Below are 14,527 nucleotides of genomic sequence, written 5' to 3' on the forward strand. Positions count from 1 at the left end.
GTGTTTAGTGTTTAGTGCATGATAAAATTTACAATCTTGATGACATCATGCATGACGGCTTCCAGTGTAGGTTCTAAATATTTGACCATAAGGGCCTGGCGATGGATCATACAGTGAGTAACTTCAATATTTGGGTTATTTTTTTTTACGAAAGCTGAAAAACCATTAATATGACCCAGCATAGCTGGAGCTCCATCCAAAGATACAGAAATACAGTTTTCCCATTTTAAACTTTGCGCATTGAAGTATTCATTTACTTTATTGTAGACATCAATTCCACGAGATCTCAACTCGAGAGGAGAACAAAACAGCAATTCCTCTTCAAAATTATCTGCACCTTTGTAGCGAACATATACCATTAGCTGTGAATTGCTACTAAAATCAGTTGTCTCATCAACCTGAATAGCAAAATATTTAGCCTGTTTTAATGCGAAAATAACCTGTTCCTTCACATTTTCTGCTAATATAGAAATTCGTTCTTTCACAATTCTCGCAGACAAGGGCACTGAATTCAGTTTCTTCGCTTCTTTTTGACCACACATAATCTCTGCCATTTTTACAGCAGCTGGTTTAACCAAATCTTCACCAATAGTGTATGGTTTCTTATTTCGAGCAATCAACCAGGCTACTTCAAAGCTAGCCCTTGATGCTGAATGCTGATCAAATGTACCAAAAAAGTTGCTATTCAATCTTTGTCTTTTAACAGATATTTCTAAATTTGCAAAGTATTCTCGCGGTTTGGAAGACAGGTGTGAATGCAAATTATCTAAATGTTTCTTCAATTGACTTTTTTTGAAAGATTCTGAAGTCAGTACCTTCATACATACAACACACTGTGGTTTCATTGTACCATTGTCTTCTATTTGTGTAAAACCGTAATTAAGGAATTCGTCTTGGTATGTTCTTTTTCTATTTGCTGCCATCTGAAGGGAGACAGAAAATAATAGTTGTAAAATACTTGAATTAAATTTTCAAATTGCGGCTTATCTTGATCGATATATCGATGATTAATGATAAAATGGTGGTCTTGTCAGCAACTAACTAGTAAAAACTCGCTCTCTGACTCGTCAATGTATTTGTATCTTGACGGCATGGCACGGACTGAGCAGGTAGCCGGGGCTGTGCTTTACTGCGCAAAGATATAACTCGAGCACACTCTAGTGGTGGGGAGTGAGATGGCGTGGCCTGCATATGTCGCTAAATTGTTTAAGTTGAAAAAAATACTAACAGGTTTATAAAATAGCAAATTAAAAATATATACTTTCTACTCTCAAAAATTTCATTTTTACCCCATTTGGGGTAATTTACCCCGGTTCCCCGACCGCTGTGCTAAAGCATCCTGCACAATGTTTGCAACATGTGGATGAGTATTATCATGCAACAAAATCATACCATTTGATAGCAAGCCTTATTCTTTATGGTTTTATGCAGCTTGTCCAGTGTTGCATTGTAGTGGTTGGCTCACATAAGAATCTTTAAAGTCTACCAGTAAAGGCATTGTAATGTTAAAAAATGTGGTCATCATAATCTTACAGGCAGAGGCCTGACTTGAATTTTTTGTGTATTGGTGAGCCAGGGTATTTCCATTGCATGCTCACTTGTGTACAGGTTGCCTCATAGTGGTGGCACCACATTTTGATCTTGGATGGATTCTAAATAACTCTGGTCATGTTTTTACTACTCTATGCCAAAAAGAAAACATGCAAGATGACTGATCTTATCCCTGCTTGTTCATTAGTTCATGCTTGTCATGCCACATGTGATATCATTCCTCTTCCCTTCTGCCAAACCACGACACAGCACAAACGGGTTTCATTTGATCAATCAATCCTAATAATTTATTGATTCTAGTTTTCATTATTAATACATATGTAACAAAGTTTCTATTTGTTTTCTTATTTTTAGAATAAGTAATCATAATATCATGCATCATTTAAAGCTTTTTATTTAAAATTTTAATAAAAAGCTTAATTTTTATTATATTTGCTTGAATTTATTAAGCCTAAAAACGAAAATTTTTCTTACAGTAGGTCATTTTATCTAGACAGCATGTATTTTTATGTCAAATTGATGTAATAGTGTACATTATTTGAACAAAATGATTATACTTCGTATGTCAATGTTTATTTTCATGCTGACTCAATTCATTTGTGTGCTGTTAAGTCCAATATGTTATTGTTTTTATAATTTTACGAAATTTCAGATATTGCAGTAACGTATTTAAGATATTCTTGCATTTGTTTCTTATATTAAGATATTATTTTAATATCAAAGTAGCCAGTTACAGTTTAATTGCTTTGCTTCTTCACTATAGGTATTGATGTTGTAGACTGTATTTAATTTTACAAGCTCTATGACGGCTTTTCTTTTCCACTAGACTTACTACACCATCAATTAGAAACGGGACAATCTTTGGAAAATCACATTTTTATTTCCTAGAGTATGCATTTCGGACTTCGAGTTCCTTTTCAACTCTTTGTAATGTAACTGTTTAGGAAATAATGCATACAAGTTAACATAAAATTTTTTCACTGTTACAAAATTTGTAAACATTTTTAACTTACAATGTTATGAGAAGCACAAAAATGGTGACAATTGATAACATACGGATGATAATTATTAATCTACAGATGTTTGCTATAATAATAGCTAGAATGTTAATGATTTACAGGAACAATATATATAACAAGGTGTAAAAATTGTGAACTTACAGTAGATATGATGGTATGATACTTAAAGTAGCAATAGCAATGAGAGGCAAACAATATACATAAAAAAGTACACTGTTAAAACCATAACATTTAAAACCATAACATTGGAAACTGTTTTACCATTAAAACAATAAAATAGAATGATGAAGTAAAAAACAAGTGCACCATTAAAAGAATAAGATTATAAACTTATTTAGAGTAAAATCGTAACATGATGAGACGATTCACAGAAATAACAAGAAATTTGCCGCCATTTACCTTTTTATTTAAACACTCCTGTTCCCCCCTCACGCTCCCTCTTGATCAATATGGATACCATGTTTCATGTAATTTTTGACCAGTACAGTATTACTATTCATCATTCTGTCTTTGTTTTTAAGTCCTCTTAAATCTAGCAGAGAAGAAAAACCATCATAGAAATTGTAAAATTGAATATACAAGACTAGACAAGCATATTACAAGACTGTATTTACTTAATATTATTTTTTGATGAAAACTGGTATATTTTTGATATTTTTCTGTTGGTAAATTCAGTGTATAAAATTCACTTTTTTAGAATTAAAACTGCTTAGTTTACAATAGATCAAATGTATTCTTCATGTTACTTATGATATGTAAACAGAGAAATATGTAAAATGTCCTAAAAATTTTTAGATCCATTAACTTTTATAGAAATTCAAATTTGGAAATTAGCATATATTTATATAAAAAGTTGATATTATACAATATACTATATTGTACAGTACATCACATACAATTGATTCTTGGTAAGTCAATGTTTATTTTCATGCTGACTCAATTCATTTGTGTGCTGTTAAGTCCAAACAGTTGCATACATCTTTTGCTAGCTCAAAATTTACAGTTTGGTGAATTTATTTTATATCTAATTTTGTATGTTTTTTGTTGGATATTTAAGGAGTGGACACATTAACACAAATTTGAAATAAAAACAGGTTTAATTATGTACTTTCGAAAAGACTTACAAAGCCACTTGACACGTGAGTATTTCTAAAGCTACAACACAAAAGTATAAAAAAACCTAAGCTTGTTTTGTTCTTAAAATAATGAATTTATTTTTAAATACAAATTGGTTAACTAAATCTTACAGATAGCACACTCTTGTTGTATTTAAAAAAGACTTTGAAGAAGCCACATCTTAAGTGAAAGGTTATGTTTTTGAGGCAGTTAAATATACCATCGTTGAGCTGGAAGTAATAGATCATCAATGTCAAACTTCACTAATGCTATCAATATATTATTTTGTATGCATATACCTAAGAAATAATAAACATATAATATATTTGAATCTATCTTATATTTCTATTGCAATATTTACATTTTTATTTAAATAGTAACTTCTTCAATGAAATTTTGTTAACTCTAAAATTTTTCTCTATCCCTTCTATTTATAGTTAGCAAGAGTCAGCTTCATATACAGTATATATATAATTTTTATGCATTATATTATATATACAATAGAACATAATGTGTAAAAATTTTAGAAATTATCTTAAATAATAGTATTAATAAATGTTAAATTACAATATAGTCTATATCTTTGATAGACTACCTTGGATGCCCTCATCTGTCTGTGGAGTTTAAGTCCTTGGTGATCTAGCCAAACCATATCCACATCACAAATATCATCATTCTTTTTGCAGAAAATTATTACATTATCAGCTAAAACTAATACTTAATCACTTTCACGAGCATTTAAAGCCTGTATACAAATTAAAATTTTGTATATGATCTACTATCTTTTGATACTAATTGCTTTCAACCCAAAATACATTTTATGTCTGAGGACTGAGATTGTTCCTGATTTTATTCAAATAATTTATAATTTATTTTATTAATTGTAGCTTATTTCAATCTTGGCAAATGTTTTTATTTAATAAGCAGTGTTGCAAAAATATAAGGCCATGCTAAGTTTTGGAATAATAAATTTTTATTACACTTAAACAAAAAATTAGCAACAGGAATAAATATAGATGTAAAAAATTACTTGTTCTATTTACGATCAAAATGAAAATATAATTTTTTTCTTCAAAAAATCAAAACTAATGGTGTTGCAAAAATATAAGGCCAGTGGCATTTATAGCCAGTGAAACCGTCATTTTTCAAAATAACATTGTAAACCCCATCTTTCCTAGAGTTAACAAGATTTTGTAGCATATTTAAATCGATTTTTCCCTACACAATATCTAGCTCCACCTCAATTCTATTAAGATACGACAAAGTTGCATGATGTTCTAGTTTATTCCTAGTAAAATTTATATTGTTCGACTAGTTATTCCTAGTTAAACAATACAATTAACCACACTCATACAAGGTCTGGCCAGTTGCAAATTTACAAAGATAGGCCCATCATATGCAGACACCTCTCAAACTAATACTGCCACTTTTACACTGAATAATTCTATTTTATAATTTTGATTTTGCAATAATTTTATTTTTAAATATCAAAAAGAGGCAAAGAGCCCTACTGTTGAAAATCTGTCATTAGTATATGCAAAATATATTCATATTTTCATAACTCAACTGATATGTTGTTTTGTCCTACTTAAAGAAATTAGTATAAATTAAAAACATATGAAATTATTATTTTTGTTATTTTATTATTATAATTTTGAATATTTGCACATGCAAACTTTCCATCCCTAAACCCTTGTCTAACGTGCATAATGGAAAATCCAACACTTGATCTAGCCCAAAATCCTGTGAATTGTAGAGGCTAAATCTCATCACACCTGACAAGAATTATTAACATTTATAAATTCAGTAGCTAATAAATATTAGCTACTGAATGAATTTATAGACATTGATTCACTTCAACAGGTCACTACCAGATTCCCATTACAGGATGTAGTGTTCTTTATTCATTTTGGTGCACTTGATACTCAATACTCAGTCATTTTGGTGCACTTGATACTCACAGTCATTTTGGTGAGTGTTTTGTGCATCATCTATTCTTGCTTTCTTACCCATTTTCAAAAAATTTTCAAATTGGAATGTGTCAATTATATAATAAAGTCAATAGTAATGATAAAAGTCTAATTTATTTCTTGTCTCTTATTTGCCAGTTTTGACCTGTAGAATCCTCGAAGTCAGAAGTAGATAGAGTATATTTTTTACTTATTTTTAACTGAAAATATTTATTTTTAGTGATTATTCAAATTTTTTGTTTCTTCACTTTGGACAATTGATTTGTCTGAACCTTGGGACTTCAAGATAAAATGCCACCAACATTATGACTGGTAGAATGATTGGTTCATTCTAACTCTTATTGCTTCATTTTCTCCCATCTCTACTCTGTATTTAAATTCTTTTATTTTTCACTTTTACCAGAAGTTTTCTCTCTCTCTTATGTACTTCCTCTGCATCTTGCATACAAATAGATTTGATGGGGTTACCTTTCTTCAGGCCAGTGTTTCCAGGCATAACTGAGATTAGTTATTGCCAAATGACTCATTGTCCAGATGGTTTTCCAGGTGTGTGGTTTATCTGGTGAGCCACTCTAGTGTCACACTTTGGCTTATTTTTTTTCAGATAATAGCCCAAGTACACTTTAAAGCTGAAATAGATGCCTGGGATGATCAGCAGTGGCAGGTTGTCAGCAGTCTGCAACAGGCCTGTTTTACCTTGCCTTCCTTAGTCTTAACCACTCAAGGTACCCAATAGAACATGGTTTAGCTAATTTAGCTGCACCTACTGCCTTTATCAACTTTTGTTTTACTCACATGTTACATGACTATTCTTCTTCATACATGGCTAGAAAAGGTAAAGGCTTTAAAGGTTCTACTCCCTTTGTAGCCTTATGCTAGTTAACATATATGTAATAACATGTGACCTAAAATAATTGTAAATAGGTTTAAATTCTTGTAACTTCCATATATGAAATGTAATAAACAATTACAGTCGACCCCCCTATAAGATATAGATACGTTCCAATTTATTAGGAATCCGATTTCTTACAAGTCGTTCCAATCACAGCCCGACACGTGTCAAGTTTACGGACTACGGCTGATTGAAAGGTTTTCTTCCATAAAATTAATCGATTCTACACTAATCCGACTCAACATTTCCAAATACGTATATTTTTTCGTAGTTTTATAGGAATCGTAATTATAGGGACCGTAATTATAGGGGGGTCGACTGTAATATCAAATTTATAAATCATATTTTATTATTTTTTATCCTTAAGGATAAAAAATAATAAAATATGATTTATAAATTTTATGATTATAAAAATATGATTATAAATTTTGGTAAATTAAGATTTAGTATACATATCTACATCTAGGGAAACTGAGATTGCTAGGTGACTGGAATCAAGGAAGTTTAGGTATTTCAAACAGCTAGTAGATAGTTTCTAAAAGGTATCAAATAATAACTTTTTATTGTCATACATAGTTCTTATGTCCTTGGCAGTCCAGTCTCAGTGTCCCCATAAAGTTGAATTTGTCAATACTTCCCTATTATTTTTATTAATTTGTCAAAATTGTGGCACTTCTTCAAAGATCATTTATCAGTGATTTAGCCATTGCTGTTTTTCATTTCTGTACAGCCTTAGACAAACCAGAAAAAGTTAGGTTTAGTTACATATAATAGAAAATAACATTCTGTTATTTTCTATTAATCTTTATTTGTTTTCACATAAATGGTAAGTATGAATCATGCACTCTCCTAACATAACATGCACAATAAAAGTAATACAGATTTCAAATACACATAACTTTATGAGCCCTACAACAGGGACTAGTATAATTTTATGAGCCTACTATGGGACTAGTTAATACAAACTAACAATATACCTTAGACCTTTTTCTGCTCAGAGTGCTATGACCCAGAACTCCAACTCTAATTATAGAATGCCCCAACATAAAAGTAGCCCTGATCACTGAGTAAATTATTATAATCTTTGTATTGTGGAAAAGTGATACAAAATAAATTTAGATAAAGAAACACTGAAAACTTAGTTTTATTCACAAAACATGGAAATTTGCATAGCCAGCAACTTAAGATGACCCATTTTATTTAGTTGGCAAGTGGGACCAGTTTTACATGGGCACAGTGTAGAAAAATTTAAAAATTGAATATAATGACATAATATATACTTTGTTGAAAGTCTTCTGATAAAATAATGTTTATAAAATATTGGTAAGGCTCAACAAGAAAAAATATGGAAGAAGAGAAACCTTATGCAAATTTTAAAATCATTTATTATAATAAATCTCTAATTTAAGACTTTACAATCATGGTACTACTAAATTTCAATATTTGTATAATTTTTATTATTTAATCTATTTAATTTAACAGCTAATTTAAATAGATTAGATTTTATAAATGTAAATAATAATAATAATAATAATAATAGAATTTTATTTATTTTCTGCAGTAAATAATGTTTGTCTTTAAGACTTCTGTAATAAATTTGTTTTGATTTTGATGTTGCATATTTTACAGACATTAAGTTAAGATGAGGAATTTATAATCAACTGATTTGTATAAATTGGTCAAACTCTAGGTGGCTGTATTGTTCATATACAAAATAGATTATAACAGGAATTGTTTACAACTTATGTTTGGGTTTTCAGATACATAAATATCTATAATTCAGAAAGTAACTGCTTTAGTAGTAAAACACTTAATCAACTACTTAATCATGCTGCTGCCCAAGGTTGTGACCTTGGGCAGCAGCATGATTTTTGGATCATCAACTTAATGACAGTCATTAAATATGGTTGAAAACATTAGTTTTTTCAGTTTAATAAACCTGTTTTGCTGATGCACAAAGTTTTGTTGTCACTCTATCATCTAAACAGATTTAATGTAATCATAACCTAATATAATAAAACTTAACATGTATAGGCATACAATGATCCAGACCAAAATTTTCTATTTTACAGAAAATTGTTATTATGAATACAGAAAAGTTAATAAAAATGTTACTACACTCACTGCCAAAAGTTAAGCACGGAGCAGAAAATGTTCATGTCCGGAAAGCAATCTGCATTTGACAGGCTGCAATTCACTGCAGAGGTAGGTGGAAGCATGCAAATATGTCACGTTACTATCAATCAAGGTTACGTGTCACGAAATATGCAAAACAGGCAGTCGTATAAGAAGCCAGCCTTCTGAAGTGTGAGAGGAGTTGCATGTAAGTGCCGAGAAAAAGTGTGGAGAACTGTTGTACAATTACTGTGCATGACTGACGTGTTTCTATGACTTCCAGAAGACGAATAACAGACAGTGAGCGCTGGCAGTGTGTGGGATGCCTTGAAACAGGACAATCAATCACAGATGTTGCTCTTTTCTTCAGCGTTCATCATTCCGTCATTTCACGGTTATGAAAACAATTCCAAACAAGCCAAACAGTTGTCCGAAGACCTGTGGCCGGTCACCCAAGAGTTACGACCCCTGCAGAAGATCGCTATATTGCTCTTGTAGCCAAGCGGAATCGAAGAGCAACCTCTACACGTGTGACATCGATGGTTGCAGCAGCCATTGGTAAAACGATATCTGCTACTACTGTGCGCCAAAGGCTACACATGAACGGACTGTACGCCCAGGTACCACGAGTTTGTGTTCCACTATCCGTCCAATCCAGAGGCACACGATTAAAGTGGTGTCGGCAACATGTGAATTGGACTGTGTCTGATTGGGACAACGTTATGTTCACGGATGAGTTGCGATTTCCCCTGGAGCCAGATGACAAACGTGTAAGAGCGTGGAGAAAAAAAGGCACACGCAATCGACCCCAGAACATCATCGAGCATCACGCATTCCGAGGTAGAAGCATTATTGTGTGGGCAGGCATTTCATTGGGATATCGCACCGACCTGCACATGTATCGAGGGGGTTCTGTGATGGCTGTCCGGTATTGGGATGAAGTCCTCGAACCCACTGTGAAATTGTATGCTGCAGCAGTTGGTCCTGCTTTTGTTTTAATGGATGATAACGCACGACCCCATAGAGCTGCCTTCGTCGACGACTACCTCGAGAGTGAAGGAATAGCGCGTATGGATTGGCCGGCGTATTCGCCAGACCTCAATACCATTGAGAATCTTTGGGGTACCCTCGGCCGTGCTGTGTGTGCATGTTTCCCACCCCCTGCCACTCTCACATAGTTGCAAACTGCTCTACAGGAGGAATGGCACTTATTTGACTCTGGAGTAATTGATCACCTCATGGAAGGCATGGTTACACACTGTAAACTTTGTGTAAGGATAAGGGGTGACCATTTACCCTACTAATGTCGGTTTTGTTTGTTTGTTTTGGATTTAAGCATCGTTTTGTTAATGATTCCAATATGATTTCATCTTATACTTTATGAAAATTCAATATTGTTTTCATTTTTCTATGTAACTCTCTGTGTTGTTTCATGCATAAACATATTTGCTACTGTCCTGCTGCATTTTGTGTCAATCACAGCTGTATTTGTCGATTTTTTCGCAGTTTATTGCTCCGTGCTTAACTTTTGGCAGTGAGTGTATATTTAGAGCTGCTACTCCTCCAATGTAAGTATCTTATGTTTCAGAGGTGTTTAAAATGTTGAAATTGTTTGTGATACACAGAGAGGAAAAAAATCTGTGTAAAAACCTAGTACCTGAAGAACAAAGTCCTAGAGAACAAAACAATACATTTTAATTGTTTTGTTCTCTAGGACAAGCTTGGCCATTATATAGTGGCCTTCAACTTTCATAAGTAAAGTAGTGATGATCTATCAGCATATTGTTGTTCTTTTATAAAAGTTTTTTTTAACCAATTTTTATAAAATTATGCTGCTAAATATAATTACAGTATATATTTACACAGTAATTGACATTCTAGATTATGTCTTTTGGGTAAAGACACAGGCATAAACTAAACAGCAGTATTTATTATTCACCATAACAAAGCATATACTTTGCACATAACTGAAATTGTTCAGGGTACAACAAAACAATTTCTAAAATAAACACAAGACAGTCAACATAGCATACTCCATTACATTTTATATCTTGTTCAGTATCTGTGCATGCTCTCTTCCCCATGTCACAATCATAAATAAAGATGATCACTTGTTATTTATATAGCTCAGCATTAACAACTTGGTAATTGGAATTTATATTCTCATAAAAATTACAAATGTTTTTTCTCATTTTAACAAGCCATACATTCCACATTTGATTTTTAAAAAAATGAAGTCATAGTTGACTTGGTTAAGCCTGCTCTACAACATACTACTTGCTAGTCAGAATTTAATGAATTAACTATTGTCATATTAAACTAAAATAGATTTTTGAGTCTTTCTTTAAAAATAACTCTTACATTGTCTATAAGATTAGTTTCTCTGAAAAATTAATTTGTCTTTATTTCTCATGTCAGTAACATTTAAACTGAATTTCAACTAGTTTTAAGAATTTTTGCCAGTAGCACTAGCTACTGCTACTTTTGTCTAGCTAGCATGGTGAGTGAGAAGCATTACATCCTAAAACATTTTGTGATAATTATTTGATAACTTTTATGTACAAAAAATAATAATAGATTGAAAATTGTGTTTTTAGTAAATACATTTTTAGTTTTTTAACATTTCTTTCATTTGACTTTTTTCCTACAAACAGTTTGTATTTTTTAATTATTCATTATTCCCAGAAAATCAGTTAACTCTTTTAGAGTTGAGGAGAAACAGCAGCATTACATTGTCATAGCTATTTTTCAGAAATGAACAGTGAAAAAATGAGAGAAGATATAATTCATTACTGCAATCTGCCACAACTTACAGTATTAACTATGATTTAGAATTTAGCTACTGATATGCTGAAAAATTCTACTTTACTTAGCTTACATTTTGCAGTTGATATGCAAAATCTCTTTTGTTTCTGCATTAGACAGGTCTCTACTTTGTGTGGGATCTGTTTTAGAGAACTTCTACTATAGTTTTATATAACTATAAAAAATGTATAGATAATTTGATGATAATCTGAAATAAATTGTTATTAATCATTTTCAAAAAGTTAGTAAATTTAATAGTATTCATTACCTTTTTTAAATAAATAACACTAATAATATACAAATATAATCTGTATATATGTATAAAAATGGACGTGTGTGTCCCTATATTTCACTTTTTAGCCAAAAATACACATCGCACATGAATGGTGTTTGTATGTGGTAGTAGCCCCAAGTCTCCATTCGTGCACTATGGTGGTTGCGTCTCGATAGCTATAAGGGTGTGGGAGATATGAGGCTGAAAGTGGTTGAAAGTGGCTTTCTATTTCGAATGTTTTGTTCGAATTTGTTCGAATTAAATTCGAACATAAAATTCGAATATTGGTTCGATTATAGAACGATTGTAAACGTTCCAGAAACGTTGAAAATAGTTCGTTTGACTAAACGTAAAAATTCTCTAATTAGTCTGGAAACGGGGGACCTAATTTTTGCATTCTGTGAAAACGGGTAAGATTAGCTATAATGTAATTATCTTAATCTTCACTATCATTACTTTTTGCCCAGCGAAGCGGGTCCTTGCAGCTAGATTCTAGATTACTTAGAAAAACAGTCTTTTATATATATAAAAAAACTATATTATATACAAATAAAAACCCAGCAAAGCAGGTCCTTGCAGCTAGTTTAATATAAATATGCTATGACATTTTTTATCTGAATAGGATTTGCTTTAGGTCAAAACATTTGATAGAATTAGAATGCTAAAAGATAAAATTTAAATTTTAAAAATTGCTGGAACAATTAGATGTGATTTTTATACTTGTTCTAATATATTTGCAAATCTTAAGGGAATTAATTGATTTTTATTTCTTATTAATGATGTTGGGATTGTCAAGAAAGACAGCCAGGCCAAGCTCCTCTTTAAAATTGATATATTTTAAAGAGGAGCTTTTCCTTTAGTTCAGCTTTACAAATTTCATGAGCTTCCAAAATTTTGATCTGACCAGTGTGAAGGGTGCATCTAATGAGACAGGCTTGCTGTGGTTTAGCTTTCACACGTTTCAGAAGCATGTATTGCTAGGGTGGTGGTCTGCTTTTTGTTTTGTATATCATATTTATGTTCTGCTAACTGTTTTTAGGGGACCTCTTAGTCAAACCAAAGTACATCAGATCTCTGTGAAATCTGTCATCTCTCACAAGTACACATTATACCCCTGGTGCATTGTAGTTAATGACGTCTTTGCTGTTTCTTAATAATGAATAAACGAATGGGTTACATCTGTATGTTATTGCCCACCCTCTTTTAGTAGCATAAGGCTTTTAATTAATCCCTGGTCATAATCAATTAGTATATGTTTGTCTGTACACTAAATCTTTACTATCACCCTTGTTAAGATAAGAAATATTGTTATCATTCATTCTTTTAATATAGTTCTCTGCTAATATTTGCACCACTGTTCTAGGGTAACCATGTGCCATTGCTATTTTTTCAATATGTTTTAATTCTTGTAATGTGTCAATGATGCTTGTGTATTTAATATAAATATGCTTTGTCATATCATATTTATATTATATTTGCTGATATATTTTTGAAGGTTTTGTTGGTGTTATTTACTAGTATATAACCAGCTGTGGGAAGATTTAGTACTAGATTTTAATAAATTTTTAAGTAAAAATATTTTCTATAAAAATTACATGTAACTTATTTTTTCTGCAGAAGCCCACCATTTGAACCCAAGCCATCTTTATGGCCAGTAGTTAGCTTTTTAATAAGTAGAGTCAAATATTATCCTCTTGAAAATTGCCAATTATGCAAGAAGAGATGTTTCCCACATGATCCTAAGGTAGACATGATTTATATGATCGATAGAAATTAATATGTAAAAACATTTCTTGCCTTAGAGTATTTTGAATTTTAATATGGGATAAATTATTTTTATTACAGGATATTATGACAGAAATAACTAATGACTTGCATATAGAAAGGGTGTACTGTGATCATCTTTTTCATAATGGGTGTCTCAATCGTTTTATGAAAACGCCACCATTTCAAGGTATTCACTTGAAAGTTATTGTTTAAAAGTATTCTATGAAAAGTGATGAAAATGAATTTATGACCACAGGAGGGAAAAAGTGTCCCGGTTGCAAACAAAGAATATATCACGAAAAATGGAAGGTAACTCCTCAACTAGCAGAAGCTCGCTGGGCACATCATGAAGCAAAGAAAAGAGAATTGGGCGAAGTGGTGGAGTTTTTCAATTAAATTGAATTGTAAAGTTCCATTTTATTACGTCGTATTTCAATGTTGTGAATAATAGATTTTTAATGGCGTGTCCTGTTTTTCCTTCTCAAACTTGTTATTTTTGTTTATAGGAGTCAGCTATTTTGTTATGATGATATTCTTAAGAAATTTAAGATTTATTTATGAATCAGTAAAGAAGTATGAATTAGTGATTTGTGTAGTTATTAATATTGTTAGAGATAAATACATTGACTTATAACAATGTATTTATTTATAACAAATTGTGTATTTATAAGATTTTAATACTGGACTTTATACAGTGAATCATTCAAAATTCGTAAAATGTGTATTAATTCATGATCTGCATTAAAATCTATTTTAAAAATACTTTATTTTTTAATTTATCATAAAGAACATCAGATTTATTTAGTACAGTAGACTCTCGAAAACTCGGCGCTCGATAACCCGACACTCCGGATAACTCGGCCACACCCTGGCAGGGCAAAAAAATCCTTAGTTAATTAATTTTCATTATAGACAGCTTTATGCCTCATAAAGTATTTTTCTGAGGTCTGTCTTATCAGGTAAATTACTGTACACAGTGTATTCATTAATTTTCATTTTCATGTAGTAAAGGCTCTAT

The 14,527-nt window shown here is 31.5% G+C and overlaps 1 protein-coding gene across 1 annotated transcript in view; it reads left to right on the forward strand.

The window, feature by feature from the left end:
- Positions 1 to 14,467, forward strand: part of LOC111639453 — a 76,274-nt gene extending 61,807 nt beyond the window's left edge. Inside the window, exons 6-8 of the mRNA XM_023385343.1 lie at positions 13,360 to 13,486; positions 13,588 to 13,696; positions 13,766 to 14,467. Coding sequence (XP_023241111.1) covers positions 13,360 to 13,486; positions 13,588 to 13,696; positions 13,766 to 13,905 — 376 coding nt within the window. The 3' untranslated portion in view covers positions 13,906 to 14,467. The remainder of the gene's footprint in view (positions 1 to 13,359; positions 13,487 to 13,587; positions 13,697 to 13,765) is intronic.
- The last annotated feature ends 60 nt before the right edge of the window (positions 14,468 to 14,527 follow it).

The sequence above is a fragment of the Centruroides sculpturatus genome, unplaced genomic scaffold, assembly GCF_000671375.1.
Source record: "Centruroides sculpturatus isolate CEXI.00-Female unplaced genomic scaffold, Cexi_2.0 scaffold1037, whole genome shotgun sequence".
NCBI classification, from domain to species: domain Eukaryota; kingdom Metazoa; phylum Arthropoda; class Arachnida; order Scorpiones; family Buthidae; genus Centruroides; species Centruroides sculpturatus.